The sequence below is a fragment of the Camponotus floridanus genome, unplaced genomic scaffold (genome assembly GCF_003227725.1).
Source record: "Camponotus floridanus strain SB8 unplaced genomic scaffold, Cflo_v7.5 scaffold71, whole genome shotgun sequence".
Classification (NCBI taxonomy): Eukaryota; Metazoa; Arthropoda; class Insecta; order Hymenoptera; family Formicidae; genus Camponotus; species Camponotus floridanus.
The window spans coordinates 828947-852287 of NW_020229840.1; the positions used below are offsets into that span (position 1 = coordinate 828947).

The following is a 23341-nucleotide window of genomic DNA, read 5'->3' on the forward strand; positions in this document are numbered from 1 at the left end:
TACAATTAGATGCAACATAATAGATTTGAATAATAGCGTTAAATTGATAAAGCTTATGCAGTGTTTTTTTAAATCGTAAGAGCTGATAACGATTTTTCTTTTTAAGACTTTTTTACATGGAAATTTTGCATTAATATGTAAATTACTATAAATTTAAGCTTGTAACGTTAGATTGATGGAACTTTAATTAAGATAATGAAGATTATGTAAATATTCATCTTTTATAATCCATTCAATTGGCATAACATCAGCATTCTTGCAAAATGATGCCAGCATTAGTGTTTTGGATCGTGCTTTCGATCGTGAGAAAGCCAACGCGATGGTAACGCAAACGGAAGTTTGCCTTGCTCGTGGTAATCTCTACGAGATACGCCAAACATTTTCTCTTAATTAAGAAAGGACGTAGCGTAATTAAGTTTCCCTTCCACAGCATTCTCTTTACTCGAGAGTCAAGCTTATAAAATGTACTCAGTAATTGTTGAATGCGGTTTAATCCATTGATAAATATATAAAATGATAGAATTAAAAATACATATTTATCTGACAATTTTTAAAAAATATTTTTATATTTTGCGACATCTTCGTAATCCTATATAACGCATAATTAATTAAAAACAAAATAATAATGTTGAAAAAAATCATCTCGAGTGTGCATGCATATATTTTTAATAATTTGTAATAATTATATATATATATATATTTTTTTAAATATGTTAGAGTTGAATATTTTTTATGAAAGAAGAATGTTATATACAAGTCTTAAAATAAAGAAAATTTTACAACAACGTACACATTTAGAAATATTTCTAAAGAAAATTGTTTAATTCGCAATAAATTTATCCAGCATAATCATATATATATATATAGTTCAATAATTAAAAATATTTCATAATTTATAATAATTATGTATATTTAGTCGTTTATGCATTACTATGCATGAAATGGTACTATTGCATGAAATTTATCATAAAAATTATATGAAGTTTAACTAATAATAATTATAATTATGTAGCTGTACTTTGAAAATTAATTGACATTAGAAGCACTATGGCTAGCACATTTTTTTAGAGATTAAAACATATTGATATATCAATTAAAAATGTATTAAATTGAGATATACTGACTGCTAGTAATTAATATAAAATGATTTTAGGAACACCGTTCTCCTTAATAGAAAATACTACGAGGTGTACCAACTGTAGATATATCTCACTGACTTCGGATATACTAGATATCTCTTACGTCAGAGATTTTACTGGCTATAGATAGCAGATTATGCTTGGATGTATCAGATTTTGTTCGATCGATAATCGCAATACATTTTTAAAAAATTTATATTAAATAATCTTTTTTGAGAACAAAATAATCCGGAAAATGGAAGTAATGCAATTGAATAAAATAATAGCAAAGAGGATATGAAAAAAGATTTACATTTATTCATACAAATACATTACAGATCGAAAGCATATAATTCAGCAAAAGAGTGAATAAAAAATTGGTGGTAAAAAACCAAGTTAAAATCGATGATGAGATTAAAGGATTCGTCATACATGCGTGATAGCTCGTAAATTCTCATGTCACACACGAATATCTCATAACTTGATATATTGTCAAACTAGGGTTCAATTTTTTTGGACATTTGATTGACTTATTGCTCCGTGATACATGGTTTCTCAATTAGATGGACAGGCTTGACAGAGTTCACAGGTTTGACAGAGTTCACAGTCCTTCGCGACTGAACACTTGGCGATCGGCGCACAAGATGATCCAAAAGGATCGCAGGGAACTTCGCAGGGCGAGGAAGGCGATGTGCAGACAGGTTTACAGTCGAGCTCATGGACGTACTCGTAGGGAAACTCGTTTCGTAGTGTCAGACATTTTCCTTGGATCAGGTAACAATAGGACAGGGCTAGGACAGGATTGCCGCTGTACGGGATGTCATCAGGTCGATGTAGATGCCCGTATAAATCGATGTGCGTGTACTTTAAAGGAGTACCACTACAAACTCCATGCTGGAATCGATATGAAATGGATGAGAAAGAAAAGAAGACATAAAGGAAGAAGAGAAAAATCTGTATGAGAGAGAGAGAAGGAAGGAAAAGGCGGATGAAGAACAAAAATGGATAAATTTAACCATCTTTTAATTTACGTCATTGTAATGGGAAAGCTTCTTAATCTACCACTAATGCTTGTTTACGGCATCTGCGTTAAATCGATCGCCTTTCAAAGATTTATTGAACTTAATTCAGGAGAATCAAGTGAATAATGAGCATTTTTAATTGATAAATGTTATATAACGTAATGCGAATATTTTTGCACAAGATGTTAAAATATTTGTAAACTCATCGTAACGATTTAACATTTTATAATATTTCCGATGTGTGATATGTGAGAGAAATTTTTGTCTTCAAATAATCAGAACCGTTTACAGACATATATTTAGCACCGCGATTTTGTAAAGAGAAACTTCAAAAATATATAAGTTATTAAATGATTAAATACTAAATTTTTTACTGTATTCCTGAGAAATAAATTTATTATTTCTATTATTGTCTATCAATAGAAATAAAAATTTGTTACTTCTAAAATTTTGCCATCTTAAATATGTGTCTGTAACATTTATTAATAAGTTTGACACTGTACAAATAATTCTATAATAATCGTTTATGTGAATGTGATTATTTGAAATAAATTTATATAATTTGTACAGCTTACGCGGAAGAGGATCAAGGATTTACGAATAATTAATCGTTATTTTTCGGATAATATGCAAAATTCTTTAGCGCGAGCTTTTAAATATTAATTATTTTAAAGATATCTTAACGAATAAGGCAGTTGGTATTAATATATCACGGATCTTTGGTGTCCGCAGTATCTATTTTATCAAAAAGAAACGCTTTAGCTAGTGCTAAAATCGGAGAACCGGTTGGTTGTTCAGGTAAATCACCGGCACTGCCGGCTATATCCAGGTGACAGTATTTTAAAGGCTTCTCCGATCCAATACCGTGCTAAAAGTCATAAGTTGTTAAAAAAATATGATAATATTTGACAATACGTTAAAATCTCAAGTAAAAAAAGAGGTAATAAAAATGCGATACCTTGTCTATTCCAGACGCCTTAATTAGAAAAGCGGCCGGTCCTTGATGACCTCGCGGAATTTTGGAACTAAGTTGATTCACCGCTTGACGAATGTCGTCACCTTCCGCGATTCCCTCATGGAAGTGAAAATCCTCTCTACGTATTCGCGATATTTCAAAAGGATCACCCATAGTTTCACCGGAAGCTTGAAGCTTCTCCGCATTACTTGATAGTCGTGCCACAGCGTTATCCATCGCAATCTATAACAATGAATATATATTATTATATATAAATATAATATTAAATATAATATTATATATAAATATTATTATTATATATAAATATATTATATATATGAATTATATGTAGAAAATAGATGAAATGTTTTTTAGAGATAATAAAGGGATGAGTTATGGTTAGCGTACAACGAGCAATTTTTATGATGAGCTTATATATGCTTTCATATCACACGTCATTTTATATCATGTCCGGAATTCGATATAACGCTAGGCGCGAGTAAACTGCGCACTGCATCTAAGTCATTTATAACTCTGTCCAATTAAGCTCTCCTCAATGAATCAACAAATACGTAACTGTCTGTATACATTCCCCGTCACTTCGCGCGTGGAATAGCTAGTTTTGTTATTCGTGTACGCGATGGTAACATAACGAGATTATTCGCTCTCTCTCTGTTATTTCATGACTATATCGTCATGTGACCGATAGAAATTCAAGTAGTTGCGCGTGTTATCTCGACATTAATTGAAATGCGATTAAAAACGTACGGTTAATAACGAGCGAGAATAAATTAAAAACTTACGGAATATCCTGGACCCGCGGATAAGAATGCGTGACCTGTCAACGTGGCTATCGTGAAGAGATGCGGGTTCACGGAACACAGGGCCATTTCTTTGAGATGATACAGGGCATCGGCCATAGCCATTCTGCCCTCGGCGTCCGTGTTGCCCACGCGTACCCTCGCACCGGATTTTGCCGTTATCAATTCATCAGCAACATAACAGTTCTCGCCTACGCTATTTCTTACTACGCATAAAGCGGCGACGACCTTGACTGTCGGTGGTTGCAATAAATTCACTGTCTACAATGTTCAAAAAGAATGATCTTTTTTTACGATATGTATGAAATTATCTTTGCACAATTAAATTTTTATGCATTATTTTTTTAATTCGCGGTTTTGATAAATTTGTTATAAATGATTATTCTTAAAATTCTTGATTTTTTTCTATATCAGAATGTCAAGCGATATATTTGTCATTTTGATATAAAAAAAAATAAGAAATTTTTAGAATCAATTTTGAAAAAATTTACCGGTAAAATCGCGAATAAAAATAATGATATATAAAAATATACAGGGTGTTTCTCAATAAGTGCGAAAAATTTTAGGAGATGATTCTTTGTCGAAAATTAAGGGGAGTTTTTCATAGAAATATACTCCTACATTCATCTTTATGGAGTTACACTCTTCCACAAATGGGGGTAAAAATTAGATTTTTATTTTTTTCTCAAATTTGGAACAAGTTAGTAAAGAAGTAAAATTAGACGGATATTTTCTACTAGTAAAAAGGTTATTAATATTTTTTCAGTCTCCTGTATTGTTATAACCCCTTATAAGGAGTTGCTAGAATAGGGGTTGCTAGTTTTATCCCCATAAAACTAGCAACCCCTATTCTAGCAACTCCTATAACATTTTATTAAAACTTTTTAATGTTTGTATGAAAAACCCCTTAATTTTCGACAAAGAATCTAAAATTTCTCGCACTTATTAAGAAACATCCTGTGTATGTAGAGAGGGGAGAAAAAAGAGGGAGGAAGAGAGAATATGCAACAAATTATTAATGCATTCTACATCATGTCGTAAGGGCTAGAACAGCGATGATCGTTTCAAGGATGTTCCAACTCGCGTAGTTGGGCAGAGAACTTATTAAAGCGCAATTAATAGAGGCGAAATGAAGCACGATCGTTTCCGGCATGATGTATTGCGCCACGCTTGACGATATATTATGCGGCACCTGCATGAATCCAGCGCAGGCGGCCGCGCCACATTTGTCCCTCGACATGCCTGCCATGATGCCTTGGCACTTGATGTCGGCGCCACCGGTATCATAAGTGACACCCTTTCCCACGAGCATGATCGTCTCCAAGACGCAGGTGGGCGGCTCGTAGGTCAAAAATATAATCCTACCGGCGTGACGCGGTATCACCGAAGCAGCGCGATTTACACAGGCGAACAGCGGGTATTCCTGAAGCAGGGTGTCCTGATCGGATATCACTTGTATCGTGATATTCGATCCGCAAAACAGCTCCACCAGATATTCCTCCACTCGCAAGGGTGCCATTCTTTCGGGATCTGCGCCTCCTAATTTAACGTGAAATAAAAACAGAGATCCGTTGGATGTTATTAGAATACGAACAAATATTAATAGAATACAACGTAATAAAAATGTGGATTTAATCCGTAAATATTAATAGAAATAAAGTATTTGATGTTGACAAAATAATTGGAAGAGAAACATTCTGTTTGTAGCACCTTTTATTTTTAGATACCTCGCCACTTCCAATAATTTACTTGATGAAAATGGAGAAACATATGATGTACTTTTTTAATTGATTCTTTAGTACGAATCAGGCTTTTTATAGTAATTAATTATTTTTCCTTTAGCTTTTATATCATTTCGTATATTACTGTCTATATTTGATTAAGTTATAAATTAATTTATTGATTGATTCGTAGAAATAAATTTTACATCTATTTATTTTATACGCAAATTGAAATATGAAACATTAAATTCTATTTTTTTTTCTACAAGAAATGCATTCCATCCAATTAATTTCAGAAAACAACATTTCTCATCAACTGCATATCATAATTATTTTTATTATTTGACAAGCTAAAGCCACAAGGCTGTTAATTAATTATTTGTCCCTTGTTATTGTTGTTTGATGGAAAAATATAAAGAGTAAATACTGCTACCGACAAAGTCATTGTTATTGATATTGCAATTATGATATTGCAAGTAAATTTCAATATATTGTTGAAATTAACAGAAATCTCGCGATACAATCGATAAAAAATTTATGTGCCTTAAGTCAACAATACGAATTTCTTTTCCGATCTGCGCTGGTAATGTTGAAAAATTCACGCTCCGTGTATTATTTATTCTTCACTCTGGCACATGCGAATGATTCAGACTTGGCTGAGCCTGCGGCCAGGTCATCAGAGTTTACTTTACGAAATTGTATTATTCACTTTCCTAGTTTTACTGTGCGAGAATAAGTGAATATACGTTCTGTATTCAACACAACTAAACAGGAATATGTATGAAAGTTTGTGATAAACGTGTATTGCTTGATTCCGGTGAAAATACCATGCGTAAAATACAATGAATTATTGAAATGTGAAGGCAACCGTAAAAAGTATCAATTATTACTAATTGCCCAGCGGGAATTTTTTGTTTTCTTGCTTTGTTCGCGAAGCGTAACGTTAAAAATGAACACTTAAATTCTCCAAATCGCCGGCTATTTAAACTTTAAACTCGATAATTCCCAGGGGCCATTTCAACTGAACTTAAAGCACCGGAACACGGAAGAGCGAGCGGGTTGTGCTCGATTAATCGGGAGCCGAAAGACCTCTCTCGGACAAGTGGAAAGCCACAGGCGATTTTCCTCTCTCAAGCTTATTTTCTTCCACGAGAAGCGGAAACTCGCGACGGAAACCTGTGCACCTCTTCCTTTACGCGACAGGAAAACCTGCTCCGCTCACTTGATAAAGTACTGTGAATTGTATGTGTATATGTATATATATATATATATATATATATATATATATATATGACTGGAACAGAACAGTATAGAACTTACCAATGTCCCTTGCGACGTATCTGCCACTCTCGAGCGCCGAGGCGAGTTTCACGATACCCTGAAGCTTCTTAGGACAAATCGGACTCCACACTCCGAGTTGACACGCTTTGTAACGCCGATCCGGACATATCTCTCGCACCTCCAAAGGCTATGAAAATATCACATATTGCGAGTTGAAAATTATGAATGATAAAAAACAAACAAATAAATAAAAATATGAATAACAATAAGAATAAAATATGAATGCGAATATGAATAAGAATGATATAGCAAACAACAAAGTAACAAGATTGTATTTTTAAAAATAATAATAATAATAATAGAAATTTTTTATCATGTATATTAAAATTTTAGTTTAAGATTATTAAAAGATTTCTAGGTTTATACAAAAACTTCGCGCTCGCGGCTCTTTATAATAAAATATGTATCAAGTATGGTTTATCAAGTGTTTATGCATTTTCTTAACTTGTATTAAAACGACTTAACTTTGAAATATGTTACATATATGTATTTGCAATTTGCACGTATCATTTATTCGTATCATGTATCATTTGCATATATCAGTTATTATTTTCTTTTCATAGAGTACAATAAAGAAAAAGAAGTTTATTCGTCCACATAAAATGTTAAGTATGATAATCTTCTTATCGGATAAGCGCTTTTGATAATGAATTATAGCTCTTATGGACTTACTATAAACCGACTGAAAGATTTTCTATCCGATTTATATGTTCAACAAAGACGCAAATAGCTGTCTTTGCTTGAAAAATTTAATATTTCAAAATATGTAACATTTTTTCTTTAAAAAAATTTCTTAAATATCCATTTTAGTTTATATTAAAATTATTATGAAAAAGTCGCAGCTTCGATAATATTCAAATTATAATTCATGCGTAATTTAAAAAATTCCAGAGGAGAAATATTCTCATAATTTTTTCACGTAATAAAACTTGGAATATAGCAAGCTAGTTCTTTTTACACGATTATTCCTCAAATTTTTTCCAATAAAAAAACTCCGCGACACGTGCTTGGCCCGTTCTATGGCGAGCGACATTTTGCATTGTCACTTGATGCGCGTTCGTGCGGCTTGCGAGCAAGCGGAAAGAATCGAAAAAATAAAGAAAAAAATTGCGAACTTCACGAGTACAACGATAAAGAAGGAGATTCACGTAACGTTCGCGATGTTCTGATTACGCGACACAGAAATTCCAAGGATGCTTTCGATATTTGGAAAACGATGCCTCGTATTTGATGGAAGGAACGAGCGACGCGGGAGAGGAAAGGGGGTTGTACAAAGGAGAGGGAATTATCAGGAAAGAAGCGTAGGAGTTCGTCGCCGCGGGCTGAGAGAACGGTAGGAAGTTGAGACGATGGAGACAGGCGGGAGAAGGAAGGCTCGAGTATTTCGCTAATTAGGTCGCCTCGCCGGCCGCCAGGATTCAGGAACGCCAAGCATTTGCTACTCTTGAGAGATAGGGCAGAGTACTCGGCTTACCCCCGCCGCGACCTTCTAACTCTCCCCTACTACAATCCGCCATCTCCCACAAACAAGCCTCCTCCTCCACCGACCGACTGCTCCTCTCTTGGTGGTCCGAACTTAGAATTTTGGTCCTTGAACTTAGAAGACAAGAATCCCCGTTATGTACGGACGTTAAGAGAGTTACGAGAATGTCCGCCACGTTAGTAAGTCTTACCGCGCGTTAAGTAATGCCTCGGAAGAAATAGATTCAGATATTTCTTATAGAGTAGATGCACAATATTGGTGTCGATATAGATCGATTCGACATCAGGGATGATTTTTAAGCCGAACATAGAAATTAACTATACATATAGTATTAAAAATTAAAATACTGGCAATTTGAGATTATCTCATTCATCAATGATTTATCCGATTAATTAATGATACATGTCATCCACAATAATATTATTGACACATTATTGTGATTATTTCTCGAAACAATTAATATTGTATCAAACTTTAATATTTGAATATCAATGCAGAATGTTTTATTCAAAGCTTGAATGACACTGTCACATCAAATTATCAATAAATTAAATTGGCCCAATTTTAAGAAATGTACATTACATGATGCACATGTATAAAGGATTACGTTATTTTTTAAAAAGCATAGCAATACGCGTAAAAATAATATATCTATAATAATATATATCTTCAATTTAATTTCTTCAATTAAATAAATCTATAATAATATATATCTTTAATTTAATTTCTATATAATAAATTCTGTCTAGGAAATTGATAGAAAGTTAAAGATATGTGTTATACGTAAATATATGTAATAATATTTATAATATTAAATATTACAATATTAAATGTATTTAAGAAAGTAAGTTATGTAATAAATAATATTATTATTTAATTATAAGAAAAATAATCATTTAAACATATAATAAATTCAAATTTTTCCTCTCTTTCTTTCTTTCTTTTTCTGGCATAATTTTAAAATGTAATACTTGTCTTTTTTCACAATGTAAAATGTAAGAGAAGACAGAGAGAAGAAACAATTCCTTGTTTCGTCTAAATGTATAATCTAGATACAAGCAAAGTCTTTCTTTTCCTTTATTTTATCGGCTTAAAGTTACTACCCCTTCGATGTCTCTGATTTTGAACAAGAAAGGGTGAATGTCCAGAGCCTTTATTCTGATACTCGTTTCTGTTTTGTGCCGAATAAATCAATATTATATTAATATTTATACATATTGCACGCTATTGGAAACTACAGTTTCAATGAAAAAGTAGTTCGAGTAAAAGAGAAACTTGTATATCAAATACGCGTGCGCACACAATGCTATTCTTTGTCCCCTTGCACTATTGTTCTATTATTTTATTTCGTAAAATAAAAGTGCCGTTGTAATACATAATTAAAATTGCTTTAGTTGTCATTATCGTAAAAAAAATTTTTTTAAATAATATTATATAATAAAAAAAATGCAATCGATCAATACGACAATAATAACATATGCAAGATAATATTCCATTATACATATAAAAATTCTCTAATTTTTAATCATTATTTCTCTCTATACATTATAAATTTCCCTTTGTCAAGAAATGTCATACATGAAATTTTGACATTTAATGCTTTCAATAGACTCTCTCAATGGCTACATCTAATTAAGTATGCTCAGTCAACGCGTATGCGAATGAGGCAGTCGATCGGACGGCTCGTCCTAGTAAAGCGATTACTAATAGAATCCGCAAATCGATCGCACCGCGCCGGATAACTTCCGACTTCGAAGTTCGCATAATAACACGGATACTATAGTCCGACCAGTAATTAACCATGGCGGCGCTGAGGTTAATGAACAATGGAGGTTGCAATCGAGTTGCGCAACCTGATATCCTCCGTAAGACATGCCGCACACTTATCCATCAAGCGCAGCTTGCGCCCGGTGACTGTCGGTGGCAGGTGTTGTTTGATGGCCGTGTTGACCGCGCTCTTCGCCGTATCTATCATCGGGCGATCGTTTATTCAAGATGTCGTTGAACGAGCCCCGTTTAAGAGCTAGGAGGTCTATAGTTTTATTTTCGATCGGTGCTGTAGACGCCGTTGTTGTTTGGCGCGTAATGTCGTGATGGTCTCCCTATCGCTGTCACACACATAGATTCGTGCCCGAGAAAAATGAGCCTCGAAAAAGCTCGAATTCGATCGATCGAGAATCCGCCGAGCGATTCTACTCGCTTAATCGACCGGAGACCGAACGCTCGCTCGATCGTAATGATTGCATTCGATGCACGGGTACTTGTATTAATCCTTTTCGTGGAATATACATGCATGCTAATTGCTCGAGATACACGTATATTCCCATCTCGTAACCGTGTCTCGTGATGGTTAAATAATGAATATCCGGGCGAAGGTTCGGAGTAACGACGCGGCCATTTGCGAACTGAATCTTATTGGAGTGATTGGATATTAATGGGGTAGAATTAATTTACATTTCTGCAAAATATCGCGGATTAGTCGAACTGCGTCACGCGGCTCGCACAGCCTCGTCATTAGTTATGGATTAAGATCACAGCAGCAATTTAGTTTATAGAAACAAGGTTTATGGATTTACTAGAGTTAGAATATGGTGAGCAACTCTTCCCTTTCCCCTCGAAACCAATCAGACCACAGCCCACCAAACTCGGCTGAAACACGGAGGTGAATTCCTTCCAAATACAACTACAGGTTTCCCATTTCGTTGACGTAAGTGCGCACAAAGCTGTACTGTATCTGTTTGATTGGTTTAAACGGCTCTTGTGTAACCACAACTGTACCAACTATCTGCGAAATGCCTTAAGCGGATATATATTGGCACAATCGAGTAACATTCGCTATCGATTCTCTCGATTTTGACCAGTGATTTTTCAATGATCTTTCTCTTTTTTTCATACTTCTAATAACTTATATATGGATGATAACTAGAAATTTGCTGATCGATTTACAATTTTTCCGTATTCATCAACTTTTGTAGAAATCTGTGGTTACTATTTTTAATTAAATTAAATCAAACGAAATAAATTACCTTTTTGTATAAATATACGTTTCTACGAGAAATAATGTTTCAATAATAAGATTAAGTTTTGATTAATTTATCGACCTTATTAAACTTTTACATGCATTTACGCGATTATGTGATCTTATTTTTTATTTATCGAATTTAAAATATTATGTTTATGGATGTAGAATTTCAAATGTATAATTCAAATATTATTTCAACACGTTAGTATTATTATGAATAATTCGCGATACGAAACTTACCACGTAGAGAGCCTCGAGTGCACCAAGAAGCGTGACCAGCTCGACATTCTCAAAACGATCATCCGGTAACAGCACTAATAGAGGACTCTTTACACCAGCTTGTAGAGCTCTGAATGCAAAAAAAATCACTCAAGTTTATAAACTATATTATATTAATATGTTATATTAATAAAAATATTTGATTATATAAGAAATGAAATTTGCATTAAAGTTATCAATTTTAAGCCACTCAGTAATCTTAAATTTTAATTCCATAATCTAAAATTATTATATTATATCCTAAGACGGATAAAATATAACGTGACGCAAGACGTTTTTTCCTGCTTGTCATGGATTCGATAGTTCTATTATTCATTAAAAGAAGGAATGTCGACGGAAGGATCAAACAGTCAAGAGGCTCCTTCTGCTGACAGATAGATAGACGAAAGAATGTCAATAATTTAAGAATTCAGTGATGGATCGAGAAAGACCCTAGAGACGGCAATTTGGACAGAAGATTGAAAGGCATTCACATTTTCGAGAGAAATCCGATCATAATTATTATATGATGTGGACATATCGTCAATGTTCAGCGATCGCCTATAGACATCGTGAATCTACACAATAATATTGATATCATAAAACTTACAATAGGGGAACTATATCCCGAAGGATACGTCCATGCAAAAAGGAAAAAGAGAAATGGATTTTCCCCAAGGATAGCTGCGGTTCTCATTGAATTCCGAGACACGAATGGCCATTTTCGCTCACTTCGTGTCCAATTTTCCTCTTGTCTTGTAACGCAAACGCAGCCACAAAACTGAGAATCCCTCATTTCTCCATCACGAACTACTAATCTATCCCCGAAGCATCGCTTTATCGTATTTAAACTTCGTTATATTCTCAATGCGCGCGTTGTTCGTACTTTAGAATTTCGAGAAACTGTCGTTTCATTGCGAATCTCTCGTTCTCGATTTAACAGAGCATTTCTGATTTGGTATTAATGTCGCGTAGGATCGTGGGTCATTATTATTCCAGGATTCCAAAAGGATTACAAATACCGCATTATTGCTTAGGTGCGTAACGGAGCGTGATAACATTTTGCTTGCAGAGAACATTAGTAATTAAGATATGGACGATATAAATCGGAGACTGAGACCGTCTTCCTCTGTAGAATATTAATAAGCTTGCGTATGTGTGTCTACACGAAAAGAGAAGAAAATAAAAGAGAGAAAAATAAATCTTATAAAAATAAGCAAATTGTTTTTAAATAATCGAACAGTTTACTTTCTATTAGAATTGTATTACATTAGATTCATCCGGATGTATATTAAAAGAAAATATATATTGAATAAAAATAAATCTTATAAAAATAAGCAAATTGTTTTTAAATAATTGAACAATTTACTTTCTATTAGAATTGTATTGCGTTAGATTCATCCAGATGTATATTAAAAGAAAATATATATTCAATAAAAATAAATCTTATAAAAATAAGCAAATTGTTTTTAAATAATCGAACACTTTACTTTCTACTAAAATTGTATTGCGTTAGATTCATCCAGATGTATATTAAAAGAAAATATATATTGAATCCTTATAACATATTTAATTAATTATAACTTATTTAATATATTTTTGTAAATATATTTTCTCTTATTAATTTTAATTCTAATATATATGTATAGAAATTTTATCAATTATATCATTATTAATTACATATTTTCAATATTTTCAATATTTATTAGTTATCAGATATTTCTAATGTAATTTTTTCAGTCGCGCCGAATCTAATACATCCTTCGACTAAATTTAATTGCATTGCAAAGCTGTACGAGATAGGATCCCCAATTTTTCTCATCTAAAGTGAAATATTCTCCACGCCAATCTTCCGTTGACGTTACTGCCCGTATGCAAAAAACAGTTGTGGCAAACAGACAGGAATTTTATTTTTCAATCGAATTTTAGGCAACGAACAGGCATATGGCTCGAGCGGAATTTCGTTCGCGCATCATTGCGTTTCCTCTATGCAGCTATTCGAGTTACACAAAATACTGTCAGTTCGTGACTCGCTCGTTTCGCCCGTTCGCTACAAGACCATCATTTCGCGACAATGAAACAAATATTCGCGCGTGAGTGCATTGGTATGCGGGTACGAAGATGTTCGAAATTGTAAACACGTAATCAAGGGCCTTTGATTAATTATTTCGATATTATAAATAATTAAAACGGGAATTCGGGAAATAATGGAGCAATTTTTTTAGAATTTTTCTGTAAATTATCGAGAACGTAATATAACGTATAATAACATTTCCCTGAACGTGCTCGCTGAGTCTAAATTTACACATACATCGAAAAACATTGGAATATACATATCGCGAAATTACAGCAGAATTTCACAAAATGTCTCTGAGGTGAAAAATATTTATTTGAAATATTACAGATATTAAAAATATATTATTAAAATCTTTTCCCTTAAATGAAATAAAAATTCATTGATTAGAACAGTGACGCAAGAATTCTTCGAAAATTAGTGAGCATTTCATTGGCCTTCATTAAAAATACACATTAAAAATCACACTTTGTTTTATGTTCACTGATTATGGCAGTAGGATTACACTGAAAAACCAGTAATAATCGTACATATTTACAAAATAATTTTTTAAAACTTTTTTTGAATTGCTTTTTTTGCTATTTTTGACAGAGAAATCTCTTTCATGCATTTGGAATGAAATACATATAATTAGTATGTATATTCAAGTTCAGAATTATGTAGATATTACATGTAGATATTTACACCTTTTTATTCTAAAACTATGATAAATCTATTAAGAAATCAACATTTTTTATTAAATTAGATTTTAATTTAGATATTGCTATAAATTTATCTCATGTATAGTATTATAATGTAATACAAAACGCATTTTAAAATATAAATTGATCAAAGCAATTACTGCTCCAACTAATTCTTTCATGAGATTTTATTGATTTGCAGTGTTATATTTATAATTGAGTTTATCAGTGATTATATTTTTTAGCGATAATACATTGATTCCATTTAAAAGAGTTGTGATCATCAATATTGAAATATTATGAAAATAAAATGACGCGAAAATTTGACGCGAAAAGTTATTGTTTATCATCAATAAATATTAATACATGTATATTGACAAAGAAATGGTATGTTAAAAATAGAGACTTCATTGAAATCGCCGAGATAAAAAACAGACATTTTACGGCAGAGGTAGATGCGCGGCATTGGTTTAATAGTATCGTGTCATTTTGTACCGTCGTTTCCTTTGTCTGCCGTTGTATAATATTTCCATCTCCCCGTGAAACGACAGATAACCGAGACTTATTCAGCGGCGTCGCAACCACGATTTAATTCACTGACAGCATATAAAGCGCTGAATTAACGGACAATTCCCAGTTTGGTAATGGCAGTTACCAAGAACCGCTAGAGACTTGCAAATTCTAAAGTTTAGGTTATTCATAATAACACAGTGTTTCGCACAAGTCAAAAAAAAACCGCAATGCATCAGGTATGCAATTTTGCATTTATCGTCAATTTTTATTTAATAGAATTTTTTATAAAGAAGATATATATATAAATAAATCTCTGTGAAAATTCTCTCGATAAATTTTCTTTTATTTTCTGACATTTATATCATAGTAAATATCATCAATTATTATACGCAGGTATTAAAATACTTGTAAAAATATTAATTTTATTTGTTGAAAATAATTCTTGTTAAAACTGTACATTGTGTATATATATATTTCCATATATCTATACATTATTTCGCTACACAATAACGAATTGATATTTATTCAGTCAAAACAATTAAACTTTTTGCTGCGAAAACAAAATGCATTTGATTGATTATAAACTACTTCGCAATAAACTAAATTAAATTTATTGCAGCAGTAAATTTATATTATTACAAATATATGTACAAATTTTTATTTTATATTTTATTTTCTTTTATTTTTATTTTATACTATGACAAGATTTTTTTGCGTAATATATCAAATAATTAATCACGGTTACAAAATTTAATCACTTTTCAAATATGAAATAATGTAATGATTTTGCTACGATATTAAATTCCTTTTCTCTGTGTGTGTATTCAGCAAACTCCGTTCATCGTTTATTTGTATATTTTTCGATATGTCATAAAGCCATATTTGAAACATGAAAGAATATGCCAATAACACATATACATAAAACACATACATACCTATGTCTGCGACGCTTTTATTATTGCTCGCGTTAAAAAGAAAGAATAAAGAGAAAGAAAAGCGTATGAGGTCACACAAAAGAATTACCGTTTTATTCCCTTCGTGGTAGCTTCTGCGAAGCTTCGCACATCGTGATAATCCATGTTAAGCGGGCCCGTTGGACTGTAAATGAGCCTTTTTGCGAGCAAATTGATGGGCAAAACCGCGCCGATCACGCCCAGTGCGGCATCGATCTGGGCAGCAGCGTAAAGGACGGTTTTGAAGGGTTCCGGCTCGTCGGATCCAGGAGCATTTCCTGACACCAAAATAATACCATCGTAATCGCCACTGCACAAATTCGTTTCAACTTTCAGCTGACACGGCATCCATCTGAAATGAATCATTATGCTTGTTATCCGATGCGCCGCTAATTATTGGTAAATCCGATTAAACGAAAGCAAAATAATTATTCATTAACAAAAACATGATATGCCAATTTCAGATCCGCATAATTACAACAGGGAAATCAATGCGGGGAAATAAAGTTTTTATCAGAACAAAAGAAGGAAAAAAAAACAAGATATTTAATAATCATAATTTAATTTAAATGATAAACATTATAATTATTTATCTACCAAAGAATGACGACACTCTATTTGATTTGAACGACGATGAATACATTTTTGTATAACAAAGATGCAAATACTTTGATTTTATTTTTTATTTTTTAAATGTCTGATTAAAATGATATACGCAACGATTTTTTTTCAATTATTATTATGACTGAATGCGCCAAAAGTTATCTGTCTAAAGTGAGAAGAACATATCATTCTTTTAGTACTAAATAAAGAAATATATATTATTGCAAATGCGGCTATAAAATAAATTAGAATACATGAATTAGAATAACAATTTACTTTTATTAGTAATAAATACATAAGATTAATCCACATTTTTGCAATGTGATAAAAATAAGAAATTTCTGTAAACTATAAGCAGAGAAAGGAATGAAATTTCCATATTTTTATTTCGATATATCTTGCAGTATTTATAGAACACTTGAATCATTGTTTGATTCTCGCTGCGGAAATGTTTATGTAAGTCCATCTCTTCGCATATTACAATTTTGCATTATTCCCGCGGTAAAATTGAATAGGAAAATGGACCGTATGTTCACGTATTGAAAAAGAAGTAAAATTACGCAATGTAACATATGCTTCATAACTAATTTCGAACTAGTGAATGATAGCGTACATTAAAACTGATAATGAGATAAATATTGATGCAATTTAAAACGTATGCTATTATTAAGCGCTATGATATACAATCTCGAAACGATCCAAAAATTTATTTCTCTTTATCTTATTCTTTTATTTTTTTTTTAATTTTTAAGTATATTTAAGCATATTATTTTAAAGCAAAATCATTATTTGCCAATAAATTCAAATCAATAACTAAACGAAAGATTATGACTTGTTTCACGTATTTAGGTAATTTTTGCCGATTATATTACGGTATTTTTGAACGATCGATACTATCATCTGTATAGCATGGCACAATAGAATTTCAGTAGCTCTGACGTCAGTAACTTGGAAAATCTTTTCTGTTTTGCAAATAATTCTCTCGAATTTCGTTTTCACGCAATAGATAGAACTTCACAAGAAAACAGAAAAAAAAACTTTTTATTATGTTTAATACAAGTAGTCTTATCAATTCTTATTTTTCGATAATTTATTTTAATAATGAATATTTAAGCAAAATTTAAAACTTATATAATATTTATATCTAACTGACTAACAAAATAAATTAAAAAGATACAAATTAATCAATTTTACTTGCAATAAATATGTTTATTTCATAATAATTATCCAAGCCTAGAAACTATTATTTTTATCTTGTTCCTATTTGTTTTATTGTTGTATATAAAAATAGTAATGTATGTTACATATTAAATATAAACAAAAATAATTATTTATTTATTTTTCAACTTGATTTTAATTTATTATACTTTATTTGACTTTACAATTAGATATCACAACATTTTATTAGAAAATAAATTTACATATGTGCATGTATTACCATGCTGTAATTATTCTATAAAAAATATGGCATTTTTATCGCCAACGGTACTCATAAATAGCGAGAGTTATCAGCTTTTACATTTAGTGCTAAATTAAAAGTGAATCGTTAAATGTGGGTCTTGGAAAACAGAATACTTCAGTTGGACAGCGCATAACTATTAGATAAGACCGTCGGCGGTACTTTCTACGTGGAATACATTTGCATTATATTAACAATACGTATCTATACAGCATCGCTTATCACACGGAAGTCGTCACTGTTAAATTGCTAGAATGTAAATATTCTAAAACTGCTGTTTAAAATATTAAAATAGTATTTACACACATAATATCCATATAATGTGATAAAAAATAGCATATGTTTTATGTTTTTGTTTCATTCCTGGTGTGTTTATGTAAATATATTTGTGATTAATATATGAATGTGTAAAAATATGAAAGTATGAAAGTAGTATAATTTTACATGTTCGTCAATATATTTTATGCAAATAAAATTTTATATAAGGATAATTTTATAAAATATACTATATAATTAACAACTATGTAATATAACTATAAAAAGACTAAACGGAAACGTAATAACAAAAATCCTTTTTATGTAACAAACAAATATTACAGATGGATACATGTATTATAGAAAATGCTGCGTGTAAAAATATTAAGGATAATTTCCAGAATAATGGCAGTTATTTATTTTAATTATTTAACAACAACTACTTTCAAAATATCTTATATCAAGTTGACATTGAATTAGTTGGGACATGGAGACAGTAATGTTTATTCTAGTTATAGTATATTAACGATTTTTATGATTATGAAGTGTTTTCTAACTAAAATAGTTGATTAGATTTAATATCGCGATCAGAAGGCATAGCGAGTTAATTGGCAATTTTATTTTAAATTTGAAGTATTTTTTTATTTGCAATTAATTTTATGATTTTAATCACGATAGTTCCTTTATATTCGTATGTCGACTTTTAATGCGCACGTTAACAGATTCTTCCTCTCGCGAAATCAACCCGGTCAACGCTGACTGGTCACAATTGAAGCACAATAACGTTGAATTCTATAGAAGATAATAAATCTCAAGAGTACACATGATATCGCGCGCGAGCGTGATAAATCGAACGTCGATCGATCGCGAACATAATCCAGCAGACAATAATGCCTCCCCGCGCGATTCCGAGCGTGTATATATATCACACGGTGATAATGAAGTTTTTGTAGATCTACGGCCATTGCTGCATCAGGTGTTTCCACAGGCTCGCTTCATGCGGTTTATGCATGATGCGCTAATAATTTACTGCTATCTATATCTGTGTCTGGTACACATCGAATCCGACAATGGCTATAAAGAGCGAAGAAGTCAGGAAAGGCGCAGGAGCAGTCTCGAAAAATTATGTTTCGTTCGCAGCGCAAGACATTTCGATGAATAATGTAACGCAAGCTTTTATCGTGGCTGGAATGTTATCACCGATATATTTGTGCACTTGTATATAAGCATGAGTCAAAGATGTCATATAAAACGTAACTCTCTCTTCTCTCTAAGCGCTCGCATAATACTCTTGTTATCGTTAAAATATGTAAAAATTCGAATAATGTTCTCGTTACTTTTCTGTCATTTTCTTTTGAGTTGTGGAAATTATCTGACTTTTGGAATGAATTTTCTGTAATAAAGTTTCGATATAAATTGTCACAAAATGCTTTCATTTATTATACATTGAAAATGTAATCTAAAAAAGAAATTGTTTCTCTTATTTATTTATATAAAAGATAAAAGCTTATTTTGGCTTTAAAAGCTTATTTTGGCTTTAATAATACATATTCTGATTAGCAATATATAATTTGAAATTTTTATCCGCACATATTTAGAAATATATTTTCTAAATATTAGAAATATATTTTCTAAACATATTTCTAAATATTTACTAAAATCTTCTCGAACTCGTTTTATAGTTTTTGCGTAATACGCAATATGTATATTCCGTATATATATTTTGACGGACTGCAATTAAATGATAAAGTGTATTTTCTAATATATAATAAAAATTAATTGTAATAAAATATAACAAAAATATAATAAAAACAAATTGTGATAAAATATTGTAATAAAATATATAATAAAAACTAATTGTGTTGATATATATAATTACAATTAATTTCAACGAGATGGATAACAAGTTTAACAAGTATGCAACAAATTAACCGCAGGTTAATCAGCGTAGTATCATGTCCCAATAAGCAACTTTCGGAGCTACAAATGATAAAATCGATTCAAAGTGGACACGATATATATGTACGCTTTTATTCGATATAATATATGCAATAATATTAAAATATTTATAACAGGATAAAAAAATATTGTTTGTCTTTCTTTCTCAATTTAGTTTTATCAAATTAAAGGTGCAAATCTACATGAATGTTCAGTAGATATCCAAATATTGAAAGTCTGTAATGTAGGTATATATTAAAGATGATATACTAAGTTGATTAGTAACTGATTTTACTAAATAATATTTCTTTTAATTAAAATAAAACCGCAAGTATAGATTCGATCAATATTGCTTGAGCAAAAGTTGTATAAACTAAGTTATTTAAGTATGATTTTATACGAAGCAGATTTTCTCGACTTTGTAAAATTATCACCTGTAAAAATATACTTATAGACTGTTTTTCTTATCAATTCATTATCAATGTTTTACGATATAGAATATCAACTTTTTACAAGAGCAACGGATATCTATTTGATAAGCTTTAAAGCAACGCTGTTAAGTTTCTACGAGAGAAAATTAAAAACAGCATTGCGGAAACTACATTATATATATTGGAGTTTGATATCAGTTTAGTTTTGATGAATGAAACTAACTTCTACCGCGCGCTTTCTGCAAACATGCACAATGTGCAATCAATCAGAGGCATGTTTTAAGTTGCGAGCTAATGATGCCGGAAACTTTGCAGCTTCGAAACAGTTGGGCACCACTGTCTCGTATAACAGTGTGAAACGAACCGACATTTGCTTGGAGGAACTCGTATTTCTCACGAGCAAACGCGAATCCGCAAGCGAATATGTTTACGTCGTATTTTCGACATAGACTACATAACTAATCACCGAAAACTTGAAATTTACACAGGAATTTCGAATTGCTCAGTAATTATATTATGCAATTATCATATGCAGTGCACATATCAACAATAACATTTTGATATTTAAATAAATTAAATTTATTCAATATTTAACTTATAACTAAATATTACGAATCAAAAAATGGCATTGCTTATTCGTGTTCCCAAAATAAAGCGGAAGTACCATGATATATAAATTTGATTTTTTTTGAAGAATAGAAAAATTTTGCATCTATAATAAATTTATGTTTCTTATGCCATTGAAATATATTAAAAAATGTTTTGTAAACATTTGTGAAATATAATTATAATTAATTATTTTTATTTTTTTCTTGAGATTTATTAGACGAACGCAGAACAAGCTTCTGATTAAGTGCATGTTGTGCATGTTTGCAGAAAACGCGTGATAATGTAATGAAATATGCATCATATTTCTGCTCATCTTTCTTATATTATTAAATAAGATGGATAATTAATGGTTGAATCCGAATCATTTGCGTCACTCTCATGAATAATTTTAACAGAACCCTCAAAAGAGAGTCGTTCGCGTTCCGTGAAGAGCATCTACCGGCACGCATTAGTCTCGGAGCACATGTGTGCAAATTTTCTGCGCATTTACCTCGATTCCACCGCCATGATGCGTTGCACTCACGCCGTATTTATAAGAAAGCTCCACAATAAGGTAGCACACAGACACGTTATTATTTTCTGTACCTTCGTACCAGTAAGAGACAGTACGTCTTCTATATAATCGACAAAAATAGTCACACAGCTGATCCGCGTGCTCCACGCGATTTTGCCGGCGTACTGTCAAAATGGAGGTATTCTCGTGGTTTAATCGAACGCCTCGAAAAAGCGAAGAGCGCAGAATCGAAACCGTACTCGTGGCTCGCGGCACGCTTCAAACCTGAAAGTCGGCGATGATTAAATAATAGCAGTAGAAATAATTGAGAAGTTGAGAAAGAAGAGAAAGAAAAAAAAATAGGGAAAATGAGGAAAATTAATAAACAGATAAAGAGAAAAAGAGAAAAGGAGTAAATGTAAAGAGAAAGAGAGAGAGAAAGAAGGGGAGAGAGAGAGAGAAAATTGAAAGAAAATTACTAAGAGTGATTCATGCTGTTATCACTCGACGTGTCAGTGATATTATTTCTTGTGCAAAGAAATTTGCGAGTGGCCAGCTCGAGAACGCACGCAATACTAAAGAGCAAGTCGTGTTTTCTCAAATACAACCAACCGTCTTGATGCCATTTCACTACTACAGAACTATTTTGCCAGGGTAGGGTATATACTGTATATTAACGATACCACTACCATTAAATCGTTGCAACGTTGCCAGTGTTGTGCAGCCTGCATACCGAATCATTTCAAACTTGAATTTCCAGTTTCAGAAGACAGAAATAGCGATGGTCGATGGTCAAGTGCAAATTACATTTTACTATCCATATATTTATAGCGCTTTTACCTTAATATTTATTATACTTATTCTTGTAATTTCTGTTACATATACGCAATGATTATTTTATATGCAATAAAAATGGAACAACAATGAAAGAAAAGAAAAAAATAGTGATTTCATATTCATATATTATAGTTATTAAATTATTTACAATCAAATGAGAGACGGATGTACTTATCCCTGTTGAGTAGATTACACATTTCGTAAGTGGGCGTCAACATCTGTAATTTAGATATTATGTATTTGACATTGGATAGTGGAAAAATTGAATTATCTCCTAAATAACGGATATACGTCATACAGACTGAACATCAGTAGTCTCAATACATTTATAAAAAATTCTAAAAAAAAAAGAAAACAATGTATATAATACCAATATGGGAAAGCAATAAACCATATTTAAGTGAAATATAGAATAAGTGAAAAATATATAGATTAAAAAACATCGAAAAATAAATAAATATAGAAAATATCAATAAAATTGCGTGAATGTGTTCTACACCTCTCTCTCTTTCTCTCTTTCTCTCTCTCTCTCTCTCTCTCTCTCATTATAAACGTGCGATTAAATTTTCTATTTTAAAATCAATACTCTTATAATAGTTACTAATCATTCTTAATATTTACTAATTTATTAATTAAAATAAATCCTATTGGAAGTATATCATATTCAAAATATTAATTAGCATTTATATGAGGAAGAGTTTTGAGGGTTATAAGTAATTACAAGATAAATACAAAAAGAATGATTTGTATTATTA

The 23341-nt window shown here is 31.6% G+C and overlaps 1 protein-coding gene across 1 annotated transcript; it reads right to left on the reverse strand.

Moving 5' to 3' along the window:
• Positions 1–2557: 2557 nt before the first annotated feature.
• Positions 2558–22354, reverse strand: LOC105248563 (putative aminopeptidase W07G4.4). The gene is made up of 9 exons (XM_011253411.3): positions 22229–22354; positions 21747–22034; positions 16032–16313; positions 11724–11832; positions 6958–7105; positions 5109–5455; positions 3899–4177; positions 3099–3338; positions 2558–3008 (listed from the first exon to the last, which is right to left on the reverse strand). The coding sequence occupies exons 2-9, from the start codon at positions 21761–21763 to the stop codon at positions 2850–2852; spliced, it is 1581 nt and encodes a 526-aa protein (XP_011251713.1). The 5' UTR covers positions 21764–22034; positions 22229–22354; the 3' UTR covers positions 2558–2849.
• Between the last annotated feature and the right edge of the window lie 987 nt (positions 22355–23341).